The following is a 27,107-nucleotide window of genomic DNA, read 5'->3' on the forward strand; positions in this document are numbered from 1 at the left end:
GCCCCTGGCCTCATGTCATTTTGCAAAAGTGGCCCCTGGGCAAAGCAAGTTGAGTATCCCTGCCCTAGGGTGACGTCACTTGAAGTGCCCTCCTTCGTCAATTTGACAAGCAAAAAAGTGAAATTTAGTCTGCCAATAAAATGCTTAAATTTACATGAACTTAACACACACATACAGCAGACAATGTAAGGCAATGTAGCTACCAAACAACAAATTACAATTCATTACACTGTGATTGGCTCAAAGGTCCGAACACCGCCAGCCGGCAAAGTTGATGTAAAAACTAACCAACTCAGTTGTTTAAGCCACCAAATTCTTACTGCTCTGTAATTTATTTTTCAGACCGTCATCAGATATTGCAATGCATCCGTTATTATGGATGTTATAAGCATCACAAACCGCACGTCCAATTCAAAGAGAAAAGCTTTTCAAGAAGCATCAACTCGACCAGTTCGTGCTTCACTCTTTTAAGTTGTGAAAACGATCTCTCACCCGTAGTCTACAGTTAGTGACAGGGTGAGAGTCATGCAGAGATCATTGTGAAGATCTCTCACCCACAGTTAACAGGCAGGGTTAAGAAAAGCCTGACTGTGGTGAGCACACAGGGGCCCGTCATGTCATAATCCACCTATGCGTGTTTAGGCACTACTACTGGGCTGCCAATGTTAGGGCTCTAATGTTTTTGCGGCAAGGGACTCCTGACAATTTAACTCTTGGGACCCCCATGTGGCTGAAAATGGAGGCCAGCTCTTTTGCCAACTCCTCTCTGCCAGCCATGTTATTTTCTAAGCTAGAGAGGCCTGGGTCTTTACAAAATGTAAGTTTTGTTATGAAAATTCTAGAATTCTAAACCAAGTTAGGAGTGTTTTGAGTCTACCATCTTTCTGTCCACATACCAATTTGTTTCAATCACTCTTTTTTGCCGGCATGGTCAGCCAAAAACGACCATGCCTGGAGTGAGAAGGGGCCGGTTTCCATCAGAGACCTATACATAGATGGTCATTTAGCATCCTTTGATCTACTGAAGAGGAAGTTTGAGTTGCCCCACAAAAACTGGCTCAGATACCTGCAAATCAGAGATTATGTTCGATCCAAGATTCATACCTTTGAAGCACTCCCAAACAAACATGCTTTTTCCATGTTTTGCTGAGCCCTCATCACTCCAAGCATCTTATCTCTAGATTTGTATGTCTGTTTGACAACTGCACCACAACCTCTACTGAGAGGATTAGAGAAGCGTGGCAGGGGGAACTTGATATTAATTTATCTGACATTATGGGAAAGGAGTCTGTCTGTGGGACAACTGCTCAGTTAATAGCAGACACCAGCTGATCCAATTTAAAGTCGCTCACCATTTTCCAAGCATAAATTACACAGGAAGGGGCGGCTGTAGCTCAGGAGGTAGAGCGGGTTGTCACTAATCACTTTGGATGAAAGAGGTCGGTGGTTCGATTCCCGGCTCCTCCAGTCTGCATGTCGAAGTGTCCTTGGGCAAGATACTGAACCCCAAATTGCTCCTGATGGTGTGCCATTACCCTGCATGGCAGCTTGCCACCATTGGTGTATGAATGGGTGAATGTACCTACTGATTGTAAAGCGCTTTGGATAAAAGCGCTATATAAATGCAGGCCATTTACCATTTACCTTCTGTCTCACCACTGTGTGACAGGTGTCAAGTGTCAGAGGGCACACTATCTCATGCCTTCTGGTTCAGCCCTTCACTACCGGGATTCTGGGCCAAAATATTTGATTGGTACTCTGAGTCTAAGGCCTACAAAATAACCCTTCAGCCAGAGGCAGAACTTTCCATCTTCGGCTGCTCTGGAGTCCTCTCTGGACTTCTCTACAGCTGTGCAACAGTCTCTAACACAGGGGACAACTGTTGTCAAAAAACTCATTTTGAAGGAAGGGAAGTCACCCTCTTCACCTTCTTTCCAATTGTGGTTGACGGACATGACCTTGCTTATACGGATGGAGAACTCACTTTAAAAAATGTCAACTATCTGGGACCCGTTTCTAGCCTAACTTGATGAGTTTAGGGGCGACGGGTGACTCGCCTGGCTGGTTTCTCATGGACCCCTTGCGTGGGATCCCATGCACAACATCTCTTACAAGCACATAAACACATAAGAAGCATCAACTTGACCAGTTCGTGCTTCACTCTTTTAAGTAGTGAAAACGATCTCTCACCCGTAGTCTACAGTTAGTGACAGGGTGAGAGACAGACATCATTGTGAAGATCTCTCACCCACAGTTAACAGGCAGGGTTAAGAAAAGCCTAACTGTGGTGAGCACACTTTCAGACCAGCTTGTAGCAGCTGGTAGCACCACGTTGTAATATTGAATGTCGATAATATATGTATGCTTTTTTCTTTTCTTTTCCTGTGTCTGAGCCTGTTCGTTTGTCTTGTTCGTGTATTGCTCTGAAAAAAGGCTTATGGTAGGACCATTTTCCATGTTGAAAACAATTAGCCATGTTGTTGAGGTACTCCCCCACCCCCAAACAATCAGCCTTATCTGCCATACCAGCAAAGTAACACGCTATATTGGTTACAGTAAAGAAGAAGGCTGAAGAAATTCTTTCAGAAGAACAGGCAGGATTTAGACCAAAAAGATCTGAATCCATTTTCAACATCAGACTGCTGATCGAGAAGCACCTCCATCACCAGTGTGATCTACCACAACTTCATTTTGACTTCAAAAAAAGCCTTTGACTGGGTTTGGCATGAAGGTTTATGCCTGCCATAAGCCTTCATGGCAAACCCATCAGAAAGAACCCCTCAGAAAGAACTTTGACAATAGCATCATACAAGTCATTCAACGATTCAAGCACTCTCATGAATAATTGTGTGAACTTTTCAAGATGATGTGAAATATACTTGAATAAAGATTCTGGAGTCAGAGGTTGGCCTCAGTTGAATTGTAGCTTGCAAGTGGAGGAATACAGAGTAGCTTTAAGGCTGGTACAATATGTTCCGTGGACGGGCCAAGACGGCTACAATCAAAAGAGAGGAGCTCAAGATAAAGAAATGCACTTATTAGGACGTTGTGTTCTAAGGGGCCACATGGATATGATAGATTGATGTGTCTATGACAGGGGTTTTCAAAGTCTGAGACTGTGGGCGGCCCCTCAGACAAGACTTGGAAACTCACTCAAGTCAACAATTGAGGCCTCATATTGCTGTTTGACCTGTTTGACATACTTCATACAAAAAAAAAAGTATGTCTGAAGGCATTTATTAGGTTCTGACTGTATCTCTGAACTATCTCTTTAACCAAATCACACACATTTATCTCCTCTTGATAATAACACATGTAATGACTAATATTCATATTTTTTTCCACTTCAATTCACTGAGCCTCTCCTGAAACTGTTTGGAGCCCCCCTTGGGAGACCCGCCTCCCACTTTGAAAACCTCTGGTCTATGAGGTCATAGGTTTGAACCAGAGAGAAAGAGCAGGGCAACTGTGCAGTTTTATAGTGGGCGAATTTGCTAGATAGTTAAATAATTGAAATTCATAACAACAACTATCAGAAAAATCCCCCTTCTAACCCTAACCCTTACTCACACTGTAGGCTACTAGGAAATCATACTGAATCTGGCCTCAGTGAAGTGATGACTAGTGAACAGCTCCATATTTACCAGTATACTGCCATCTAGTGGCTCGACAATGACTTTCAGCGTCAACAGTAGACTGACGCTCAGAGGTCTCACCTGCCTCACCAAAACAAATTGGATTCATAATGTATGGCTTACATTACACAGCGTTTATATCACGTCTCAGGGTGTAGAGACAATACTCCTCTTGCAGTAAATCTATTCTGTAATATCTCCCAGGCCTCTGTCTGTGTGACACTGTCAATAAGACATGTGATATGATGTGTGAGGTAAATGTATTGTTTGAAGCAGGAGGGCAGCAGCTGCAGTCACAGAGTTGTGGTGTGGAAAGTGGAAATAAACAGGCTTTCTGCCTGACCTTTCTGCTTCATTAACCGCCATGATGGCAGATAAATGGAGAATACAGTGCTGCTGCTATCGCCGGCCAAATGTAACGGCAGAATTGTTGTTATTTTTGTTGTAGGGCCTATTTATTCGTAACCCTTAGGGTTAAGGTTAGGGACGTAAGATGTTAAAACACCGTGAATTAACAAGAAAATACATAGCAACAATACCCTTAGGAAAAACAGTAATCGTATAATAAATTGAACAATCATTTAATAATTTAATATCATAACCCTTAAGACTTCATAGGAAAATTATAAAATACATTATTATTATTATTATTATTATTATTATTATTATTATTATTATTAATAATAATAATAATAATAATAATAATAATAATAATAATAATAATAATAATAATATAATAATAATAATAATAATAATAATAAACCATAGCCTAGAGAATATTACCATAATATACAAACATTCAAAATGTAGTAGCACAGACACATGCTCACTCACTGTAGGAATATTATAGAAATATTATCGTGATTATAGTGACACAATTATGAACTAAGCAATAGTTAATCTACTGACATTCAGTTTATGAGGTAAATATTCAAGACAGGTGTTGAAGAACAACCCAAATGGCATTTTTTTCTAATGACTGTCATGTCCTGTGAAAATTTGTTTGCTGTTTTAATAATTAGATTATTTCTGCTGCCCTCTGCTGGCTGACTTGGTCTCTCTATTAAACCATGAGGCTGACTGAGACTGTCTCTTCATATTGAAATCAGTCCAAAACTCATGGAAGTAGAAGTACATAGTAAATAATACAATATTATAAAACTGAATACAGTTAGTATTCACATGTGGCAGTTGCACAACCCTATATAGGAGAAATAATAGTAATTCTATAATAAATTAATCAAATGCTTCTGTAACAGATGGATAGGCCCAGTATTACATCAAACCTTACAATCATGGTATCAGAAAATAGGCTAGTACCAGATAGGAGTGTGTGTGTGTGTGTGTGTGTGTGTGTGTGTGTGTGTGTGTGTGTGTGTGTGTGTGTGTGTGTGTGTGTGTGTGTGTGTGTGTGTGTGTGTGTGTGTGTGTGTGTGTGTGTGTGTGTGTGTGTGTGTGTGTGTGTGTGTGTGTGTGTGTGTGTGTGTGTGTGTGTGTGTGTGTGTGTGTGTGTGTGTGTGTGCGCGCTTGTGTGTGCGCATAGAGAAAGAGAGAGAGAGAGAGAATCAGTGTTCCATGGCTGTCCAGAGAAAAAAACATAACCTTGACAGAGGTAATAAATTGTCATTTATTAACATGATAATCACATTATTATGAAACTAAATACATATTTTGTGTACATTCAATCAAACAGTGTCTCGATCCTAATGGTGCCTTTTCATTGGATTTTCTGCTGATGAAGTTTCTGTAGGGGGCGCTCTTTTCTTTGTCTGTTTAGCTGTGCTGGCTATCGCTGCTCATGCCAATATTGCCCTATAGGTTCTTCTTCTCTTTATTCCAAACAACCCGAAACGTAAAAGTGATGCACACTGTGTGCCTGAGGATTTTTCCCAGGAAAGAGCTAGACAGCAAATGTAAAACATTTCATGAGGTGATTATAGTTTGAACCATTATTGTGTTATAGCAATTGGTGATAGAGTCGAAATATGAAAATTGCAGATTATTAAAGGGCCAGTTCTGCTTAAAAGGTTCTCAACTATCTGGGACCTGTTTTTGGTCTACTTTGATGATTAGGTTAAGAATGACAAGTGACTGAGGTTAGAGGTCACGGATGGCTCGCCCGTCTGGTCTCTCATGGACCCCTTGTGTGGGATCCCATGCACAATATCTTTTACAAACACAAGCACCTTATGCGGCTGGTAACACCATGTTGTAATGTGATGTATGTATTTTTATTTGTTTGTTTTGTTTTGTTTTTCTTTTCTTTCCTGTGTCTGAGTTTGTTTTTCTTGTTCGTGTATTATTCTATAAAAACTGAAAATAAAACATTGGAAAAAAAGGGCAACTTTGCTGATTTTCAACCAGCTTTGTAATTTGTATCATTACAAAATCAGTACTGTAGTATGCAAAGGAACATGGTTGAACTTGCCTCCATGTTGCTGGACCAAGAGCTCCCCGTTCATTCACAGAACTCCCGGTCCAAATGACCTCATAATGATGTCATTTGGAGCAGTTTTGCCATGGTCTCACTATTCGCCTATTTCACTTCCCACCAAATTCACCCATTTTGTGTCTAAAAGGCAGGAGGTAACACAGGTGCAAGCAAGACATTAATTAGGGTTTCCAACTTCTAATCCATTTTTAGGTGTTCCAGTGCCGGGGCCCCAATTAATGTCTTGCTTGCACCTACCTCCTGCCTTTTAGACACAACATGGGTGAATTGGATGGGAAATGAGATAGACTAATTATTGTCACTATCACTATCATTATTGCTCTGTCTACCTTCATTCTCAGAACTTCCTGGACCAAATTACATCATTTGGGCTAAAGTTCTGCGAATAAACGGGGAGCTCCCGGTCCTGGCAAGATGAAGGGAAGTTGAACATGTTCATTTGCATATACTACTGATTTTGTAATTGTAATGATAGAACGCTGTTTGAAAAATTGAACCCAAACACATCACTATAGTGCTGATGTGTGTTGTGTCTCTATAGTGCTGATGTGTGTTGTGTCTCCCGTTGGAACCCGTCCAAAGCTCCTGCTTTGTGCAGGTTTGTGTCTGCTAAAGGTAGATTCAGTAGGCTAGATGTAGATTTGAGCGGCTGCACTCCCCTCCAGGTCTCTGTGGGCATCCAGATCCTGTGGAGATCAGGCAGAGAGAGGACATCTTAGAAAGATCAATACTCCTTAGTGGATTTCCTATATCAACCACACTGAAATCCTGCCATCTGTGACATATAGGTTGAGCACATAAGTCACTGCTGGGTGGGACCCAATCCAATAAGATCGCTCTCCACACCGTCTGTTCTTGTTGGGTTGGAAATGCTAGGCTTGATGAGGTGGGTGAGTGGAGCGTTCAGGTTCACTAGTTGGAGAATCCACTTTTTCACTACTGTTGTGTACTACCGCTCACCACTGCTCACAGTCTAGTCAAATTCATTTGTCAAGGTTGTCAGGTTTGTCACATACAGAGAACAAAGGATTTAAATGCAGAGATAAAATGAGATATACAGTAATGCAAATTTCATGAGGCCAGGGCTCGCTTAATTGCTCTCTCTCTCTCTCTCATTCTGTTTGTGTGTGCATGCATGCTGCACATGCGTGTGTGTGTGTGTGTGTGTGTGTCTGTGTGTGTGTGTGTGTGTGTGTGTGTGTGTGTGTGTGTGTGTGTGTGTGTGTGTGAGAGAGAGAGGGGGGGGGGGGGTAATGTGAGAGCAGTGACAAGGGCAATCCACAGGAGCAGAAAGTAAATGACCAAATAGTGTAGTAGGACGTAGGTGATGTCTTATTCAAATGTACATGAAATGTCCTGTCACTTTCTGCAGAATTTCATTACAAAAAAAGATATTCAGCATTTGAAATGTATAATTTCCACGAGCAATAAATCAGTTATTATATACATTTCAAATAACATGAAAGAATGGAAAATCACAAAAAAAAATCAACGACCACATTAGACAAAAACAAGAAATCCATCAATATTTACATTATGTATTTGAAAGGAGAATGCTGCCATTTCCCGGGGTGGCTTCGAACGTTTTTTGACTGCTGCCTGTTTCAAATGGCTCCAGCTACATAGCTGAATAGAGAAGAGCCATGCAACGCTGTTAGCCATTAGCTTTCTGTGGAGATGATACAATTGCTGAATGCCAGAAATGGACACATCTGGCTTCAATGAGAGCGCCAGCCAAAGAAAGATATTTACTGAGAAGTAAACATTTTACACTTTAGCTCACACCCCTAATGCAGAGTGACTTACAGCGAGGGAGCAGGCGAGGACACTTCAACAGGCTGCGGGGGGACACACAAGTTGTTGTGGGGATTGACTGACCTTCCAGCTAAGGACGCTCTCTAACCACCGGGCCAGGCCGCTGGCAGGATGGCAGGATGGTCACACAAGTAGCAATTTGTTCTGGAAGTAGAAGAGTGGACAAAACACTGATTAAAAATACATTTCACTTTTTACATTAATTTTCTGAATCGCCCTATACTGACAGGCTCACAAACTGTTGCAAGCTGTTTCTCAGGCCATGCCAGATACAACTAGGAAATCACAGTGAATCAGACTACAGTATATTATCATACTACAGTATATTATCATACTACAGTATATTATACATCATACTACAGTATATTATAGCCTTGTGACAAATAGTCCCACAGTCATTAATCAATAATTAATGTCTGATTCAACACTAGAGAGCCCAATGCATTCTGGGGAGTCTAAAGGATAGCCAACACACCCTCAGCTGAAGGGGGTAAAGAATGTTACCGCTATTGCCTTGCACAGATTTATAAATCTAACAAAACATCGTGGAAGGTCATTTTGAATGTTGAGATTTAAATTTTAAAATTCAAAACAGCTGTCAATTCACTGCAGCTTGGCAGCTAAAAATATCTCCAACCTAAGAATTTGACTGACTGTAGATCCTCATGCTGCATTCCAGAGATTTTGGAAGTCTGAAATTCCTATTTGGTGAAATGCAATGGAGAGGCCCTTCAGGTCGGGAGTCCAAGTAGGACACTTGGGCATGATGCACTAGAAATGCAACAGAGCATGGACCTCTCCATCATTTTGTGCATTTTGTGCCAATAGGCCACATTGGTGCAGCTGGACAGTCCTATAGGGCTCAACATAGTGCAGCACTAACACTGTGAGGGTTCAGGGTTTGTTCCCACTGGAGCAAAAACCTTACAAAAAACATACACTCATGATTCTCTGAGTATGATATGCATGGAATATAATGTTATATGATTTGAGGGTCTTGGGAAGTGGATTGGGGGCCACATTACAGACAGATCCAAACTGGAAAATATTGTCTCACTTAAGAGAGCAATTTAGGATTTTTGCCATGATGGAAGGTTTTCTTGCATGAAATTGAGATTTTTAGGTAGAATCGTATCCACACGATTTATTTCTATAATGTCAAAATGGGCAAAATGAGATCAGATAGAATGGACAGCTATAGGATTTTATTCAAGCCACTGGACTCATATGAACTGATGAGAGCACAATACGGCATGATCACAGCATTTTCTAATTCAACCTGCGTGTGAAGGGAACATTTTACAACATGAATTGAAATAATAGTAAAACAAACAAAGGGCTCGGGTGTAATTTTCTATGTGAAGTTGGAGCCTGGGAAACTGGGTTCTGTCAGGTTGCGCATCAGACAGTGGGTGGCTGACAGCAGCCAACAGAGGTAAACGTCAATTAAGACGTTACAGTAGATGACAGGCCTAAAGAAAACAGTGCCGAGAGAGACGCCATCTGGGCCAGACTGTGTAAACTGAAGGTGTCTGTACACGATGCTTCAGATACGGCTACAATGTTAGCAGCTGTAGACTTGCCAGGTTAACATGAAGAGGCATGAGGAAGACTGCAGGTCGTTGGTGTGCCTGACTGCCTGTTTTGGAATTATAACATTTCCTTGCATTTAGCCTATACTCTTAATTCTCATAAATTCACAGTTGGTATGGATTTTATAAAGAAAATTAAAGTGATTCTTCTTCGCCAAATACTTGATGCCGGTTTGGGCTGTTTCATTTGGACACAATTGAACATAATAGTGGCTTAGTAATGATTCTTACTGACTGGATTTGAGGCTACAGTTAGTAGTAATGCGAAAGAATGCAAGTTGAAGGGAATTGATCCAGAGTAGGCTGACATGCATGGAGCATGCACGCTGTTTTTCAGCCTCACACTCACAGTTTTACACCTTCACACCAGAGAACTCAACAGTGTAACCAGTCTTGTTGGCAATGGAGCAGCTTTACTGGAGCAATAGACCCTTTTCACAGGGGGCATTTTGTGTCGAAAAGGCAGAATAAACACAGGCTCAAGCAAAACACTAATGAGGGTTTCCAAATTCCAATCATGGAAGTTTGAAACCCTCATTAGTGTTTTACTTGCACCTGTGTTTACCCTGCCTTTTCAAGACAAAATGGCCCCCGTGAAAAAGGTCTATTGGGTTCTGAGGGCCTTTTGACTATTCTGAGTTTGTCTATTCTGTTTCCCCCCAACAGACCTCCGAGAGCAAGACACGTCACGCGTCAGACACACATTTACATTTTGGTTATAAGGTGTTTATCTGGCACTCCAGAGCGACTTACAGTGGATGATGGTGTAAGGTAGAGTCAGGTAGAGTGGTTCTTAAAGTGGGATTCCCAGGGGTCCCTGGGGGGGTTCCAGGGGCTCCCCAGCAAAAGGGGGGCTAATTTATTTTCACTGTAATTCCATCAATAAGTAACATAATGACAGAATGTATATGACTATTTTGCTCATGGGATTCATACTTTCTGGAGAGTAATAAAACATCTAAAAGCAAAAATCTTATCAGATGGGGCCCCTGGGACAAAATCTTGTCAGATGGGGGGCTAATAATTTGTGTTAGTTTAGGGGCCCTTGACATGAAAGAGTTTGAGAACCACTGCAGTTTTGCTCCAAGTTGGACTTTGACTGGTGCTGCTGGCACCAAGACTCTATAGGCACCACCTCCCAAAACCAATGTCACCCTATCACCCAAACATGGCAACACATCAGAAAACATGAAAACTTCTCAAATAACTTTTAGCCGATATGCTTCTTAAAATAAAATAAAAACAAATAAAATGTCATATCATGAATCTCCCGATGGATCATATTTTCCCCTTATTCCAAGGTCCATTAGAGCTGTGCTACTGATCTTTCCAGCATGCTTCATGTGTAGAAATTGATTTGGAGAGAAAACGTCTCAGATGTGTGTGTGTGTGTGTGTGTGTGTGTGTGTGTGTGTGTGTGTGTGTGTGTGTGTGTGTGTGTGTGTGTGTGTGTTTCAGTCTTCCTTAATAGAACTTCAGAGAGCAGGAAGTGTGTGCGTCATGAAATTGGCCCTGCATGGTGATCTGCTTTCACACGCTCTGGCTACAGCCGCCCACCCTCAAACAACGGGACTCACGCCCCCACCGTGAGAGGGCTCCTTTCACCCAGCACACACACACACACACACACACACACACACTCGCACGCACACGCACACACACACACACACACACACACAAGCAAGGAAGAAATTATGCACTTCTTTGCACACATATTGACAAAATAATGTGTGTATGCAGTAGGCTAAATGAACACCAGCAAGCCAGTATGTGCACCAGTGAGTACACACACATGCATACACACATGCAACATTCACAAACTCACCCTGAAGCTACACACACACACACACACACACACACACACACACACACACACACACACACACACACACACACGGAAGCATATTATTCATGTATTTTTCTCAGTTTGGAAGCTGTAACCGTTGTGAATCTTATTCCACTGAATCAAAAGAAAGCTCTCAGATCATCTTGCATCACTTCACTGCTTAGTGAGTCAGAGTGCTGAGATGAGGCTGGTGTTACTCTGGTGGGTTTTGGGCACAGAGGAGCTGGTGATGGTGTTCATTATTATCATCTTGTTATGGAGCATCTCCTGCTCTGGCCCTGTAGGTGAGCTGAGGGTGAGAATGTGTGAGGTCACACCATGTGACCTTTAGCTGGAGCCACTGCCTCATGATTGGTCCAAGAATGCACCCCCCCCCTTACCCACCCTCCTCCTCCATGACCACTATTGTGGGTGAAGTGAGGCCAATAGTGTGTGTCTCCTATGCGTTTCTGTGTAGCAATTATTCCAATAAAAACACACACCATATATCAGAGACGATGGGGCTAAACTTGGCTGTATATAGCTTGCTGAAAATAATCAAATTTTTCAGCACATGATCTCAGAGTTTGAGGCTCCTTGCATGGCTTCAGCAATGGAGTCCTGGCGTGTTTTGGGCCTGTTGCTTCAAGGCATAGGCTCCGTGGCCTACTTTAAAAATGGGCGATTGATCTGAACCCTCTTGATCGGAAACACCCGAAATCTATAGGCTAGTCATTATCGTGCCTATTGCCGCAATTCCATCACTTAATCAAATAAAACAACCTTAAAATCCATGAAATATGACATGAAATAGCGTGTTTGATAGTCTACTTCTTATGGTTGAAAAACAATTGTGCATCTCATGCACGTCATTTTGAAAAGTTAGCACGCTTTGAGAGATGCCGCATTACTTGAAATCGTAAATTAACATAGGCTACATTTAATAAAATAAAATAAAATATGAATAAATAATAGCCTACTCATCTCAAATACCTAAAAAGTGTGCCTAATATGTGAATTAATGGAATAAGTGACTGTGACTGCTGATGATGACGTTGATGAAAACAGATTCCTACAATTAATTTAATTTTTCATGTTTTAAATTCACTCAGATATAGCCTATACTCTCAATGTACATGCAGGCAACTTCTAAAAAAGTTGTTTATGTGTGAAGATGGGTTCAAATTCAGGCCTCATTATTAGCGTGCATGCATGTAATCAACATGGTATGCCTATATTACATGCATGTGGACTATTGCCAAAACATCTCACGTCTCTGACCCGCTGTGGCGGCATGAATATTGAGAGATTGTTAATTATTTAGATTAGAGGTGTAACGAGACGTGTTTGGATATTTGCACTTGCACGCTTTATTTGAATTCCCAATGGAGTGGAGGTGAAAGCAGTGTCGCATGTGACGGAGTTTCCCTGCACTAGCTGGATTTTTAATCATGGTCGCGTAACAAATTTCACATCAAGATGTACAGCTGGTTAGATGTCCGAAAAATATAGGTTCAGGATAAATATAAATAACCTAGCCCATAATATAAATATACATCTTAAAAAACGTAAAGAATTAGGCTACATTATTGCAAAAGTGCAATATCTATCCATGGCTATTAGTATTTTGTCTGATCAGCTCTTAAAATACCAAAACCTCAAATTAAAAAGCAGAATACTATGTTTTCATCGCATAGGCTACATGACTGCCGTGTCTGAACTACTAATTTGGTCTAAACGTGGGTAGAATATGAACAACATGCAGACTTGTGCATTCATTTCCATCATGATTAAGCACACTTTGAACCAACAAGTAGGCTACTTTGGAAAATTGTCGCGAAAAAAACCCAATAACATTTTTGAGATGTGACTGAATAAGCAAGCAGCAGATGTTAGCAGGCCTATAGCTTATTTGAGCATGCATAGCCTTACCTTATGCTGGTGTTGATGGCCGCAGAGAGGCAGAGTTCTGCAGTCCTGACCGCTGCTTTGGACCCAAATGAACATTTCGCACTGAAGACTTGCCTGTCCACTGCTCACATGTTGATTGCGGATGTGTATTGAGGCGCAGACTGCGTATTCGCCCCTATACAGCTGCCAAGGCTTATCCCTGTCAGCTGATTATTGCTCCACGTTACCGACTCCATCAAAAGGTGACACTTGGACAAAAAAAGAGGAAAGGATCTCTGACGGCCTGCAGCTTTAGGAAGAAAGATTAACACTGAAACCCAGGGGTATAGGCTGCAACCCAATCAACTCTATTAAAATAAGAGAAGAATGCGCCACTCTGGCACATTTTTGTAGTTTTTGTGGAAGCAACGTCTGTGATAGAGTTAACTGTGATTTATTCCGCACCACATAATAATTCCCCCTTGAGATGGCCTCTTCTAGCATGAAATCAGATCCTAAATCATATAGCTCTGTGGCTCTGTTAGGGCTATATTTACCTTTTTTCTCACTCCAAACAAAGAATGTTCCAACTCATCTATAGCTCATTTCAATGGTGATAATAGCTCCATAATCATATCAAGGCCCGGATTATTGAATTAAAACACAATCAAGTCATAGGAATGTTGAAGCTGGATTTCAGAGAAGTGTCGCACGCAGCTCGGTCTACTCTGTTGGACTATTGATTTAGCTCTTGAGTGCAGAAAGTGTTGCACTCTCTGTCTGCAGCCGTCCTCTGTCCCTACTCCCCAGCTCTGCCTGCCTGGCCCATGCTGCACATACCTCTCTCTCTCTCTCTCTCTCTCTCTCTCTCTCTCTGTTGTTTGCTCAAACTTGTGAATCATATTTTCCCTGAAGCGTGGCTTTGTTTTGCTTTGCTGCATTTGCACAAAGCAGTGTCCAATATACAAAAAGAGTAAAGAAAAAAATAGCCTATGCAAAGTCAAACAGCATGCATGCACGAAGCATAACGCATATGGGCTACTTGAGATATATGGGAAAAACTAATACAACAATAAACGTGCAACTGTGGGCAAATAGCCTATCCTATGGGCTGCACTTTTTGGATGGAATATTAACATAATCCACTCCTCTGGGGGGGGGGGGGGGGGGGGAACAAATTATCGTATAGATGTGGACTATCAAATCTATTGTAGGCTATGATTAGGTTGAGTATTAATACAATTAATATTCTGTTAAGCAATTTGTGTTTTATGAGCAGCAAATCCATAAATCGAATTGTATGATGCATGTGATATTGTGCATAATAGTCTAATAACAAGGTATCAAACATTATTTTTCCTAAAAAGAAACATGCACCTCTCATGAGTATTACCACTTTTCAGGATGCAGGGTCTTCTCCGTTCAAACACAACTCCCTAATGGACTCTTGTAATTGTTGTCCAACTCCTGTTTGTTGATTCCCGTGTTATTTCAAGCCCCAGTGAGCAGCCGAGGCCGTTGGCTGAGGAGGCAGACATGTATTCAGCAGTTAATCTGACGGGACATCTCACTGCTATGTGTATTGGATCGGCCATTGTTTTTCCCTATAGATTAGCCGGCCTAGTAGCTCACATAATCGAAAGGCTATAGACAGACTGTCATTGCTTTACACTCCACTAACAGACTACTAACACAAAGGTTCAATAAAAGTCCCCAGCAGAATGTTTTGAACAATATATTTACTTCCATTAAATAAAACACAATAGTTTATTTTTTTGGATGTTGAAAAAAAAAATCATAATTCCGTACCAAATAGTATACACAGAGCAAAACCAAATAATTTTTCGCAGGAACATTTTGATGCTTCTTTTTTAAATCCAGAATTGCTATTCTAAATCGATATTCACACAGACATTAATAATAAATTTATAATATGTTAGAAACACACAACTGGTGCGTTTTAGTATGTACATTCCCTTTGTTTGCAAGCAAAACATGATTCCTTTTAGGTTTCTTTTTTCCACATGCGTTGGTAAATTGAACCTTGAGAAGACTGGAGTGCTATAGCGCATTCGCCTCAACAAACAGGAGATGATAATTCAAATATATTTACAACCTTTCAGTCAACAATTAACGTCCAAAATCCACAAAAAAAAACACCTCACGACAAGCTTCAAAACATGAAATAGGCATGTCGGTTACTCTGCGCCCTGCAGAATAAAACACGCCTACTCATTAAAGGGGAATAAACCTAATAACTCCCGTTTCAGTTGGACTCCGTCATGGAGTTGAGCTTGTTTCAGTGGTTCAGTCTTCTAGTGCCCTTTTGAAAATGCAAAAGTAGTAGTCTCTTGTTCCTGTGGCCGGCTGTTTGCGTTCACTTGCACACTGCAAAAAATGTCAATTTTAACAAGCCATAGATTCTTATTAGCCTAAAAACAATTTTCCTCTTAAAACAAGGGCAGAATGCCAACGGGGTGCGATAATCCCTGTTGTTTCTCTATGCATATTCAAGAAATTTCTATGAACAAGTGGCAATATCTTGAAACAAGGTTAAGGCAAATCACTCAATCAAGAAATAACATCTGATCGAGAAATTCCCCGAAACAAATTTAGGGGGGAACAAAAGAAAAATGATCTCACCCCGTTTGGCAGATTTTCTCACTCCCTTTAAGGGAAAAACGCATTTAGTCCTCAATACTAGCTCATATCGATTTGCTAAAAATTTGTATTTTTTGCAGTGCAGGTAGGTATTAGACGGGTCTGTCCACGGCGTATTGGCAAGCGCTCAGATTAGAGGCAGGATTCTGCACGTATCCAAAACTCGAGTGCTGCTTGGCTTTCAGTCTCAGGCTGGCCAGGCTGGAGTTGCAAGTGTCCCTGTACACATAAGGAGGGGTCGGAGGCGCGTATGGGCAGGCCGACGTGGGCACCCCCGAGTTGAGAGACGGGTTGCTGAGGTTGTTCAAGTTATTGAGGCTGTTGAGACTGGATCCGGGCACGCCGGTGACCGCCGACGGCACCATGCTGGAAGTCATGCTCATGGAGGATATGGAGTTGGGCGGGGAGAACATGGTCTGCGAGGATAAAGGGTTGACGTTCATGGAGTTGAAGAAGGGGAAGCTTTTGGTGGATAAGGAGGCCGACGTCAGCCCCTTGGCAGCCCAGTTGTTGTACGTGTAGCTGGGGTACATGTCGTCGTATGGCTGCATGAGTCCATTAAACTGCGGACCAAAGCCGTTCTTGCAAAGCTCGGCTTGTTGGTTCCTTTCCCGTTTCCTCCACTTGGCTCTCCGGTTCTTGAACCACACCTAGAGCAGACAATGCAGGTTAGATATTTTTTGGGGGGCGAAATTTGTGTGATTTAATCATCTATTTTTTCATCAATACATTTCCATATAAACATTATTATTATTATGAATAATAATAATATTAATAATAATTATTAATAATACTAATTAATACATTAATAATAACAATAATAATAATAAATCAAACGCACCATTTTCGCCATGGTCCACAGCCAAAATATAGACCACTATCATAATACTATTTTTTATTACAGTAAATGGACTGTATCTACATTTCAATTAAATCTTACGTTTTCCTAAGTATTTTTAACCCCTTCTCACGCATGACTGAATTCAAAACTTGACTTTTTTTCATGTGGAGAAATATGCTTTGATGCCTCAGTATCCCAACAGAAAGCATGTGTGCAGCGGGTGTCACTGCACCATCTTAATGTGGAGAGGATGTGTATTCCTCAGCAGGCGTCCACAAACACGCTGACCTTAATTACACTATACACACGCCTGGGCGACAATAGCAAAATACAAGCTTTGCACCTAGCTCTTTCACACGCACAGAGGAACACGATTGGTATCTGTCGATGACAAATGTCAATACCCTCAACTGTTAACAACGTTATTAGTCTGTAATTACACTTAAAATGGCCATCAAAGAGCTAATGAGTGTGCCAAAAGTGTGCTATTTTATTGCAAGAATAAATGTTGAGGGGGAAAACACGTATGCTGAGAACCAGTCTAAATTATGTTTTAAAATAATGTTTTGCACTGTAATTAGATTGGCCTAATAGATAAACATAACATTATATAATGTAATTAAATTGGGCTCCAACAGAGTATGTTTAAATAAGACTGATTATTTGTTTTACAACAAAATAATGTTTCCTACATTATTTTCTGGGCACGTTTTCGCCGTGCGTAATTGTGCGTAAAGTTTGGTGTCCATGCGTAATAAGTCATTAAGATAGCATTATTGTACTAACCCAAAGATTGGCACAAATCAGCCGAAATTATACACAATACTAGTGTTTGTTTACACCCCAGGGGAATGCTCACCCTGACGCGGGCCTCTGTGAGGTTGGTCCACACTGCTATCTCCTCCCTCGTGCTCATGTCTGGATAGCGATTTCGCTGGAAAGTGGCCTCGAGCTCCTGCAGCTGCTGGCTGGTGAAGTGAGTCCTCTGCCGCCGCTGGCGCTTCTTTTTAGGGTCATCTGAAGAGTCGTCGTTTTTATTTTGGCCCTTCTCTTTCTCTGAAAAGAGCAAACAAGTTCATCCAGTCATGGTCATTCACTAAACGTTTAGGCCTCTGCTACACTGATGTCACTAATATGTTTGAGTCCATGTCATGATAATATAAGAGATGAGTGTGAGTGTGTGTGTGTGTGTGTGTGTGTGTGTGTGTGTGTGTGTGTGTGTGTGTGTGTGTGTGTGTGTGTGTGTGTGTGTGTGTGTGTGTGTGTGTGTGTGTGTGTGTGTGACTATAGATGCTGATGAGGTTACAAGAAATTATCTGATATATAAAATGCGTGCATGTTCTGGATTTTGCATCACTACATTTTTTCCTCACAATTTGTCTCCTGGATTCAAACTGAAATGAAACTTTTTTCGTGTACAAGCCAACTTATCTTTCATTTACACCACATACATTTGCGCGACTATACGGTTTATAAAAAATGACAGCTACACTATAGGCTACTCATGTTAGTAAAATGACTATAAATGGCTATAATCCACCGCACGCTGTGCGGAGGATGTCATCTTATCGTTGCACCCCGCGCTCGGTTCTTACCTACAGACTCCGGACTGGAAGTGTCCGACACTGTGTGCACCTCTAACCGGTGTTTTGAATCCACAGACCGCTGCAGCGGCTGTAAACTAGAAGCCATTGCCAGCGCCGTGTGGTGATTGGAGGCAAGCTTATTCCCGGGAAGGTGGTGATGGTCTAGATTCAATGGATCCCTCATAGAGTTCATCGGTAAGAGAGCACACCACTGGCTGTCAAAAGCAGATTACGTCCCCTTCAGTGCTGGGAGGAGAAGTGGAAAGTCGTCCGTATAGGTGGAATGGATTCAGTGCTCTCCAAAAGCGAACAGCAGCGCGGTTCCTCTTGCAATTCAGTCGAACCTCCTATCTCTCTCTCTCCCAGACTGTCCTGAAAAATCTTTTAAACGAAGCCAAATGCTGCCATACTGGCGTCGGAGGCAAACGACAGATACATCGGCTGACTATGAGAGTGACAAGGACAGGTAGGTGATATTAGATCCAGAGGCATATACACACTGCATCGCTCTCTGTTCATTTCAGCTGTTCCCTGCTCACTGCCTGCCTGTCCAACTGCGCCCCTCTCCAGACCTCCACGTCACCAAGTTGCGCCCGCCCATATTCTTTCTGACAGGCACATCCATGTGGATATGACGGCGTGCCCAACCAACCGGAGCTTGCAGAAACAAGATATGTCTGCAGTGTGTGTTTATGCTGGGGCTGGCGCTTATTTTTCCTGTTCCAAATAAAAGCATGTAAAGAGAGATGGGACGCACGGTGTGCCCGCGACGCACCGAGGAGCTGTTGCGCAGCCAGCAGCCCAAGACCAAATAAAAATGAAAATAACGCAGTTTGGCCCCATTTTATGAGATGGGTCCAGTGGCCCAGTAAAACGATGCAGTTCTATTGAAACCCGAGTTGCGCTCATCGCAGGCCCTGTCACCACAGTTTACTCAGGGACTCAATATGGATAAAGCAAGCCACCGAGCGGATTGTATTGAAAGCTATGGAGGGAATTGCACACTGAATATCAAACACAACCGAGTGAATCTCAATGAAAATCCACTGTAAAACCAATTTCAAGACAAAAAAAAACAAAAAATAAAAGATGAAAGACTGGAACTTGAAAAGGAGGGATGCGCAAGGTTGGTCCTAACTGTCTGTGCACTTGTCGACCAACCCTGCCTGTAGGCTACCCCAACCAACCGTCAACTGACAGTGCACTGAATGCAAACCGTGCCAAACCATTGTGCCAAACACGGATGTTAAAGAGCACATGTCATGAATTAATTTGGAGACAAATAAGAAACGGTAACCAATAGAAGCAGAAACCATAATATTTTCAGAAAAGCAAAGCAAATGTGCCTTTCTATTAAAAGGCCCTATATCCTCATACAACTTACTTCAGTTTGATATATCAGGCTGCATTTTCTATCACGTCAGGTGGCAAAAACTGGGTTATGGTGGTTCCCTGCGTGCATATACCTGTCAATCATAATGATTGTCAAAAGAGGCGATCCTCTTGACCTCTCCAGAGTTAAGGTTCAAATGGCCATGTTAAAACGCCCCAGCAGAGCCGCGTAACGATGCAGACTCAGTTTGTTGATGACGGCTTACTTTATCTGGTGCTCCACTGGATATCTCTCCTCACTTTGCGTTTGGACTCGTCCGTCGATCTCAGCGACAGCGTGCACTCTTGTAGTGTTTCTTTTTAATCTGATAAGACCCTCATTTGCCTAAGAATTTCTGAAGGAGGACTTTTAATGAGTTTGAGCTGATATATACCAGCAAATTTCCCCCTGTAATTCCCTCAAGATCGTGACGCGTTAAGGCAAAGCAAACATGTCTAATCAAACAAATACGCCTTTATTTAAGGTGGGAGTTTGCGCTTGAGAGATGTGAGATGGGTAACAGGTGATCGAAGTGATGGAAAGCATATATGCAACAACCAAGGCAATGATGATTCATACCAGACTAAGAGAAAAATGCATATATAATCATATTATCCCCCCCCCCCCCACACACTCACCATAAACAAAATAAGATTAAGAGGGTACAAAATGATGATTATGAAGATGAAGATATGATGATGATGAAAAACAACACCCGTTCCACATCCACGTGGCCAGGCGGACGTCCATTCAGCCAACACATTTTCAGGATTTGGCGCTGTTAAGAAGTTAGCAGGCTAATCCCGTGAAAGCCCTTGATATATAAATACCGAGATGCACCACATTTACAGTCCTGTGGGCGAACCACGAACAGAGCAGGGCAAGAGACTTATCGAAAGCCGCTCTTCTCTCATTTAGACGTATAAAACCTTGTTTGGATTTTCTTAAAACCTTGTTTGGATTGCCACTGAATGAAGATAGATGTTTTTACATCTGGCAAAGTTCTTGCCATTAATCTAGAATTTGATAACAACGGTTTTATTATTATGAAGTTAAAAATACAATTATGGCCTCGCCTGGAACATTTTCAAAACTTCTGCTGTGTTGTAATTAATGTCTATTTGCTGTCAATTACTAACTGTAATGGTATGTTTCCTAATAGTTTTTTTTATTATTATATTGTAATTTAATTAATTGAATATTGATATAATCAAATAAGTGTAGTAGCCTACATGTGATTATTCTTATAATAAAACAAATTGGATACCTTTAAAATGACCATAATAAGTTTAAATAATTTTATTTAGGCCTACAATTGCAATTAGGCTAGTCAACAACAACAAAAACAATAATAATAATAACAACAATAATAATAATAATAACAATAACAATAATAATAATAATAATAATAATAATAATAATAATAATAATAATAATAATAATAATAATAATAATAATTATTATTATATTATTATTATAAAACTGCTTTGTGTGTTTTTATATTAGGGAGAGCAGCGAACATGTCGGCTGCTCTTTTCCCGCATTGTAGGCCTACTAAATTTGAAGTGGATTATGGCTTTCCTCTTCATTTCTCCCTTCTCAATGCTTATCTCTCTTCTACGGATTACTGCGCGCATAGGCCTCCGCCATTGAGGGCCATTAATTAGCAATTCAGTCAATATAGGGGGGAGACGACAAGGCTTTTTACATGGGATTAAGGAGACATCAGATTCCTCCATTAGTATATTCCTCCTCACGAATGGGCTTTCATTATACATTTAGTTTTCCCTGGAGTCAATCCAACAAGCGCTGCATATATTACAGCAAAACAGTTGACGCTATAGTGTCTATATTTGCAAGCGCGGTGCCGCCTCATCATGCGCAACCCCCTCCTTTATAATTATATTTTCCTGTTTATCTTATTATTCTTAATCAATGGCCGTTCAGTGTGCAGCTATGAAGCGCCGAGCCTTGCCCTCTGCCACTTAGTCCTATCAATGTCGGCGGAATGAAACGGAACGAGATTTATTGGATAATTTCCCAACCACATTGGCGAATGATTAAATAAATAACACTTGTCATGAAAAAGATCCCAGGTTTTGTTTAGTGTTTTTATTTTGGTAAACATGGTCTATAGGCCTATGTATTTCAAGAAATTTAAAAATGGTTCTAGATTAAAATAAAATAAAATAAATGTATGACGTAGTCTTCACAGCAAGAAAAAAAGAGGTGCAAGTGCATCTCTGACCACCAGGTGTCCCTCTAACACAATGAACAATCTGGATTCAGCCACAGCTTCTCCCCATAAAAGCTAAGCCATTTCCTGCCTAAACCAACAGGTAGGCCTACACACTGCAAAATGTTCACCCATGTAATTTAGTCTGAAATTAAGTTTCAAAATCTTCATTAAAAAGTGAAGGCTGAGTGAGTGGTTTCCAGTGCAAGAATGTCTTTGAATGAGGTGTCAATTTCTTGATGGCAGTGGAGAAAAGACGTTAAACTGCACTGGAGCAGCAGAAATCATCTCACTTCACCTCACCACCAGAATTGGACACTTAAAGCAAAAATAACTACATAACTAAGTGTCGGTCGTTTTCAACATACATACATTTGGGTATAGGCTTTTGTTAGGCTAACATCTCTTGTGCCAGCATCGCCAGATGAAAACCAGCCCTGACACTTTCCCAGAAATGTTTACTAGCGAATCATCTCGGGGAAAGAAAAAAAAAACTTGGAAAATAAACAAACGTGTGTCCTAAACGCTATTGGAATAGAAAATTGCATGTTAGGTCTAACCAAACCTAATAAAAAAAACGTGTTATTATTTCTGTGGAGTGGGAGAAAACCATCAGACTGCAGGATCAGATACTCACCTATTTGTGCGCAGGTGGTGGCAAGCTTGCGGCAGTGGGAGTCCATTATCGCAATTTAGGAAACCGCTTCTGTAAAAACAGACAAAAGACCCATAATTACCTATTAGAGTGGTCAACAACCGCCTCTAGACAACATGGTTATGGATAAATCCATTGTGGTTCACTGTCACACAATTTTCCCATTGCAGTCAATCATTTTCGGATCAACAAGGTTGATGTCAGCGCCTGCGTAATTTTGTTTAATAATTTCATATTGAGTCTTAAAATCAGATTTTTGTACAAAATAAGTTAAACTGTTCAAGTGGAGTGATATAGCATTCTTATTTCTACTTCAGTTTCACTTGTTTTATGATTTTTGTGGAAGAGTCATCTTAAACCAAGACAGAAATGGACTATTTCAAGATAATCACCTGATTCAAGAATTGGAAACAAATGGAATCAAAACTATTTTATATAGGCTACAGATTGAATGTCTTGTTGGGATATTATTTTTTGTAGTGTTAACACTTCTTTAGACTGACTGGTGTATAAAAAAAACGCTGCCATCTCGTGTGTTTCCGTCATGGGGCGGTGGGTGCATGAAGCAGAGTGATTCCGTAGTAAAATCACGGGATTAGAGTATGATTGAGATGTCTGTCGGTGGGATATTACAAAATTCATTACCGCAGCCCTCAGACTACCTCGATATGAAGTTACACAGATGGGGTTTTATTAGTCCAGGCTCACACTGTTTGCTTATGATAATTCAAGTCGGGGGGAATTTGCATGCAGTCATGCTGTTAACCATTTTCCCAGTTCCTCTGCTCACCTGCTCTACATCTGTGGCTTTTCTCATTCAGAGGATGCAGATATTGGGAGGTTACGTTTTACACGGTGTGTATACCTGCATAGCCTCTCCCTCCCTCCTCCACTGCAAAACGAAATAGTGGGGGTCAGGTTGTAAGGTGTAAGGTTATTGCATGCGGCTCCGTGTTATCTAATCAGTGAGATTTAATGAGGGGGGCCTCCAATATTTCAGCCTGCGTGCCTGGGCTGCGGCCTGCCTGCGCGTCTGAAATGACACGCCGTGTTATTTAATTATTTATCACGTCTATATATAGGCTACAGGAATTAAAATACAGTTTCAATATAAAGCAGTGGATTTCATTCAGGCTATATGTTGGAGATATTAAATGAAAGGTACATATTTCCACTCACAGCTGCTGAAAGAGGGGTTACAAATGAAACAATTAAAACTAAAAATCTCAGGCCTATTTGATTGAAATAAGCAACTAATAAATTGTCATGAATAAATGTGTAAATTAGGTGATAAATGAATATATAAGTGAGAGAAAATATATATTATCAAGCTTATTCGCTGGCAAAATGTAACCAAGAAATGTTTGTAGAATAGGCCTTGATAGAGTTTCTAAATGACCAATTAAATGTAAACATAATTTATTATCAATTTATTATTATTATTATTATTATTATTATTATTATTATTATTATTATTATTATTATTATTATTATTATTATTATTATTATTCCCCTGGAAAACATTTCCACCCATGTTAATTTGGTGATTTACTGGCAGGCTAATGAAGGCTGCTAAACCTTTATCTGTTATTTTCAACACCTGCCACTGTATAATAGGAGCTCTGTTTGAAGAGCTTGTATTATTTATTTATTTATTTATTACTCCCATTCTTATTTCATGGTCAATTTCCCTCCGTGTTAGAAATGCTGCCTGGGAGAAGTGTCGGTGGCCGCTCGGCTCTCAGCAGCAGTTTAAATGAATCAATGCGTCACATGCATGGCGGCAGGCCGAGCGCAGACAGGAGCCTGGCATCGCCCATATACTGACGGCTTTACTTCTGAAATACAGTATAGCATGAGACAGCCCAGTATAGCACACTCATCTCAGGCGGAGGGGAATCGGCTAACCTCCACCTATGCTCCTTTATTCATTAGGCGAGAGACCATACCTCCATCCTCTTACTTTTTTTTGTACAAGGGCATGTAGAGAGGAAACTCACCTCAACTCACTCAGTCGACCTTTCCATTTAGGTTAATGGCGTTTATTATGAGTTTATCCACATTTTATTTCATTTAATAAAGTTTGCCCATTTTATCTTCAGTTTATTAGAGGTTATTTATAACCAAACTATAGCAGGCATAAATCACTATGACATAACTTAAACTTGGGCTATAGATACATCAAAGTGGTGTGCTATGAAAAAGAGACAATAACACATTGATGCTTTTCTGAAAATAAACGTTTTTTTTAAACATAGATGATTCTTATAACATGGATTGCACCAGGCTTTACTTTTTTTTTAAAGCCCACTACATCACTGCTAACGATACATCATTATCATCCACCGAACCCTGCCCTCAAATCACTTATCATGCTCCTTTATGTTGCAGCCACGGCTTTGAAATTCACATCAGAAACGCAGCGAAAAGGCAAAACCCGAGGTGGAACCAATTCCTTCACTTGCATTAACTCACATCTCGGTAAGAAGGGGGAAAAGTGCCCCCCCTCGCCTGCACTTACCAGTTGTAGACACCGGCGAGGTTTTATTTTCCCAGCCGTCGGCGTTTTAATCTATGGCGAAGAGGTAAATTCCACTCAGACCAATAGTTGTGTTTTATCGCTTTCAGATGAGGAAAAGACGGGCAACTTCACGGTCCGACAAGACTGAAGTCTTAAGTTTCTGTCCGGAAATGTGAGCGTTGCATGGATATGGTTTCCCCGCTAGATCTCGTCCAAAGAGTCGGAGGGCTATAGCCTACCTTTAGGATTGTATCATTATGCGCATAAATAACCATCTATTTACAGCGTGGGGAGAAGCGGCGAAGGAGGCGCCGTCATCCGAGTCTCTCCTTGGTTCGTCCTCCTCTAGCTTCCTCAACTTTCCCCCCCTGAAAGACGCTCCAAGAGTGGCGCATTTTTTCCTCCTTTGAGCTTTAGAGAGAGGGACCCTGCATGTGTGTGTGCGTGCGTGTGCGTGTGTGTGTGTCTGCGCTTTTTAAGGGGTGTGTTTGTGTATGTCTGCGACTGAGCCTGTGAGGGGGCAAACTTAGATGCTCTCAACTTTCAACAACAATAAAACAAAATTCATGGCGTCTTTGAAACGCGCATTCAGTGTAACAGCAGCATAGGTGCAGGCCATACATGACATAATGGCTCAATTTGCCTAAAACCCAACATGCAATTTACACCAAGCTCCCCTGGAAGTAACTCAACTAATTTATTATCTAAACTCTCCCCACGCAATATTGCATAACCAATTAAATCCAATTAGTGGCAATTAATCTCAGGAAATATATTTGGAGATGCAGATAGGCGCATATTATACCAGCAAAATTACAGAACGTAATTAATGTTCATTAGGAGGAGTATAGCCATTAGGCCACTTTTAGTTTGATATGGACATGGGGCATTTAGTGAGCCATTCCAATATTTGGAATATTTAGAGGTGGATGGAAAATAACGGTATTTAAATGGATGCATTAGGCTACTTTAGAGCTAGACAGAGCGCTATCGTGTTGCGGATTTATGTGCAGACGAAGTGAACAGCTGGCTCGGATGCAAATGTTCTTTATAGATCCGTTTCGTTAGATACAGACTGATTTTCCATTCGCATCTTAAGTGAGGCGAGCAGACCGGACGTAGGTCTACGTTTCACACGCCTAATCCTTCTTTTACATTTTTAGTCATACTCCCATTAAATCAGTAATTAACGCGCACACCCACACGGGAATTTCCTGGCAAAGGGGGCATTGAAGCAAAACATGCGCATCATATTGGCCCCCAAATTTAGCGGATTAGGCAGCGTTTGAAGCCTGGCCTTCCCAACACATTTGCAACATGATAAATGATTATTGGATGTCTTCTGGTCCTATAGTGGAATAAGAGGGTATTCTGGCCTATTAGTGGAACAATAGTGCATACTACGTTTTACCGTTAGACCACTATGGCATTAGGTCTTGCATGCACTGATTTTTGGACAGACAAATTGCTCTTAAATAAATAATCTCTTTTAAGGCCTATAGGCTTACACACCCATAAAAAACATTTGCAGACACACCAGTGGACATAAATAGCTTAAATTCTGCACATTTGTCAACATAGGTCGTCATTTATCCAGATTTGACCTGTGCGCCCTGATATTCGCACATATCTTCATTTGGAGGGGACAATAAAAAATAAAATAAAAACAAATAAAAATAAATGTAAAATAAAAGACCCAGACAGACCCTTCAAGAAAACAGGAACCTTGCATGCATCTTCACATCACGCCCACCCCCGCCTGTCATAAGAGAGAGAAAAGACATGCTCTGCTATATTCTCCTCTTACCTTCATATAACAATGGGGAAAAAAGACGCCGAGCGCCTCGTCTTTCTCACGCAAAAAGGTGCAGAGGAATGCCTGCTGAAGTTAGGTGTATGGAGGCTGGCGGGTATGAAATCTTTCGCCTCGGGGGCAAACCGGCGGCTCCTTTTCATTTCAAGCGCTTATCGATTCGCCGTTGTCATCTTTGGCGACGCAGAAGGACACTTGAAAGAATTTGTGATG

General features: G+C 41.1%; 1 protein-coding gene and 1 long non-coding RNA gene across 3 annotated transcripts; both read right to left on the minus strand.

The window, feature by feature from the left end:
- Nucleotides 1-5,250: 5,250 nt before the first annotated feature.
- Nucleotides 5,251-13,435, minus strand: LOC310789678. The gene is made up of 3 exons (XR_014553353.1): nt 13,252-13,435; nt 7,966-8,046; nt 5,251-6,773 (listed from the first exon to the last, which is right to left on the minus strand). It is a non-coding gene; the product is annotated as an uncharacterized lncRNA (long non-coding RNA).
- Nucleotides 13,436-14,937: 1,502 nt separating this feature from the next.
- Nucleotides 14,938-25,349, minus strand: pitx2 (paired-like homeodomain 2). 2 transcript variants are annotated; one of them, XM_083651578.1, is made up of 4 exons: nt 25,082-25,349; nt 22,543-22,611; nt 17,571-17,767; nt 14,938-16,520 (listed from the first exon to the last, which is right to left on the minus strand). In XM_083651578.1, the coding sequence occupies exons 2-4, from the start codon at nt 22,586-22,588 to the stop codon at nt 15,963-15,965; spliced, it is 801 nt and encodes a 266-aa protein (XP_083507704.1). In that variant the 5' UTR covers nt 22,589-22,611; nt 25,082-25,349; the 3' UTR covers nt 14,938-15,962. The 2 variants fall into 2 exon arrangements, with proteins under 2 accessions (XP_083507704.1, XP_083507703.1); XM_083651577.1 differs by lacking the exons at nt 22,543-22,611; nt 25,082-25,349 and adding an exon at nt 18,307-18,823.
- Between the last annotated feature and the right edge of the window lie 1,758 nt (nt 25,350-27,107).

This window comes from Poromitra crassiceps (genome assembly GCF_964638095.1).
Source record: "Poromitra crassiceps genome assembly, chromosome: 15".
Taxonomy (NCBI): domain Eukaryota; kingdom Metazoa; phylum Chordata; class Actinopteri; order Beryciformes; family Melamphaidae; genus Poromitra; species Poromitra crassiceps.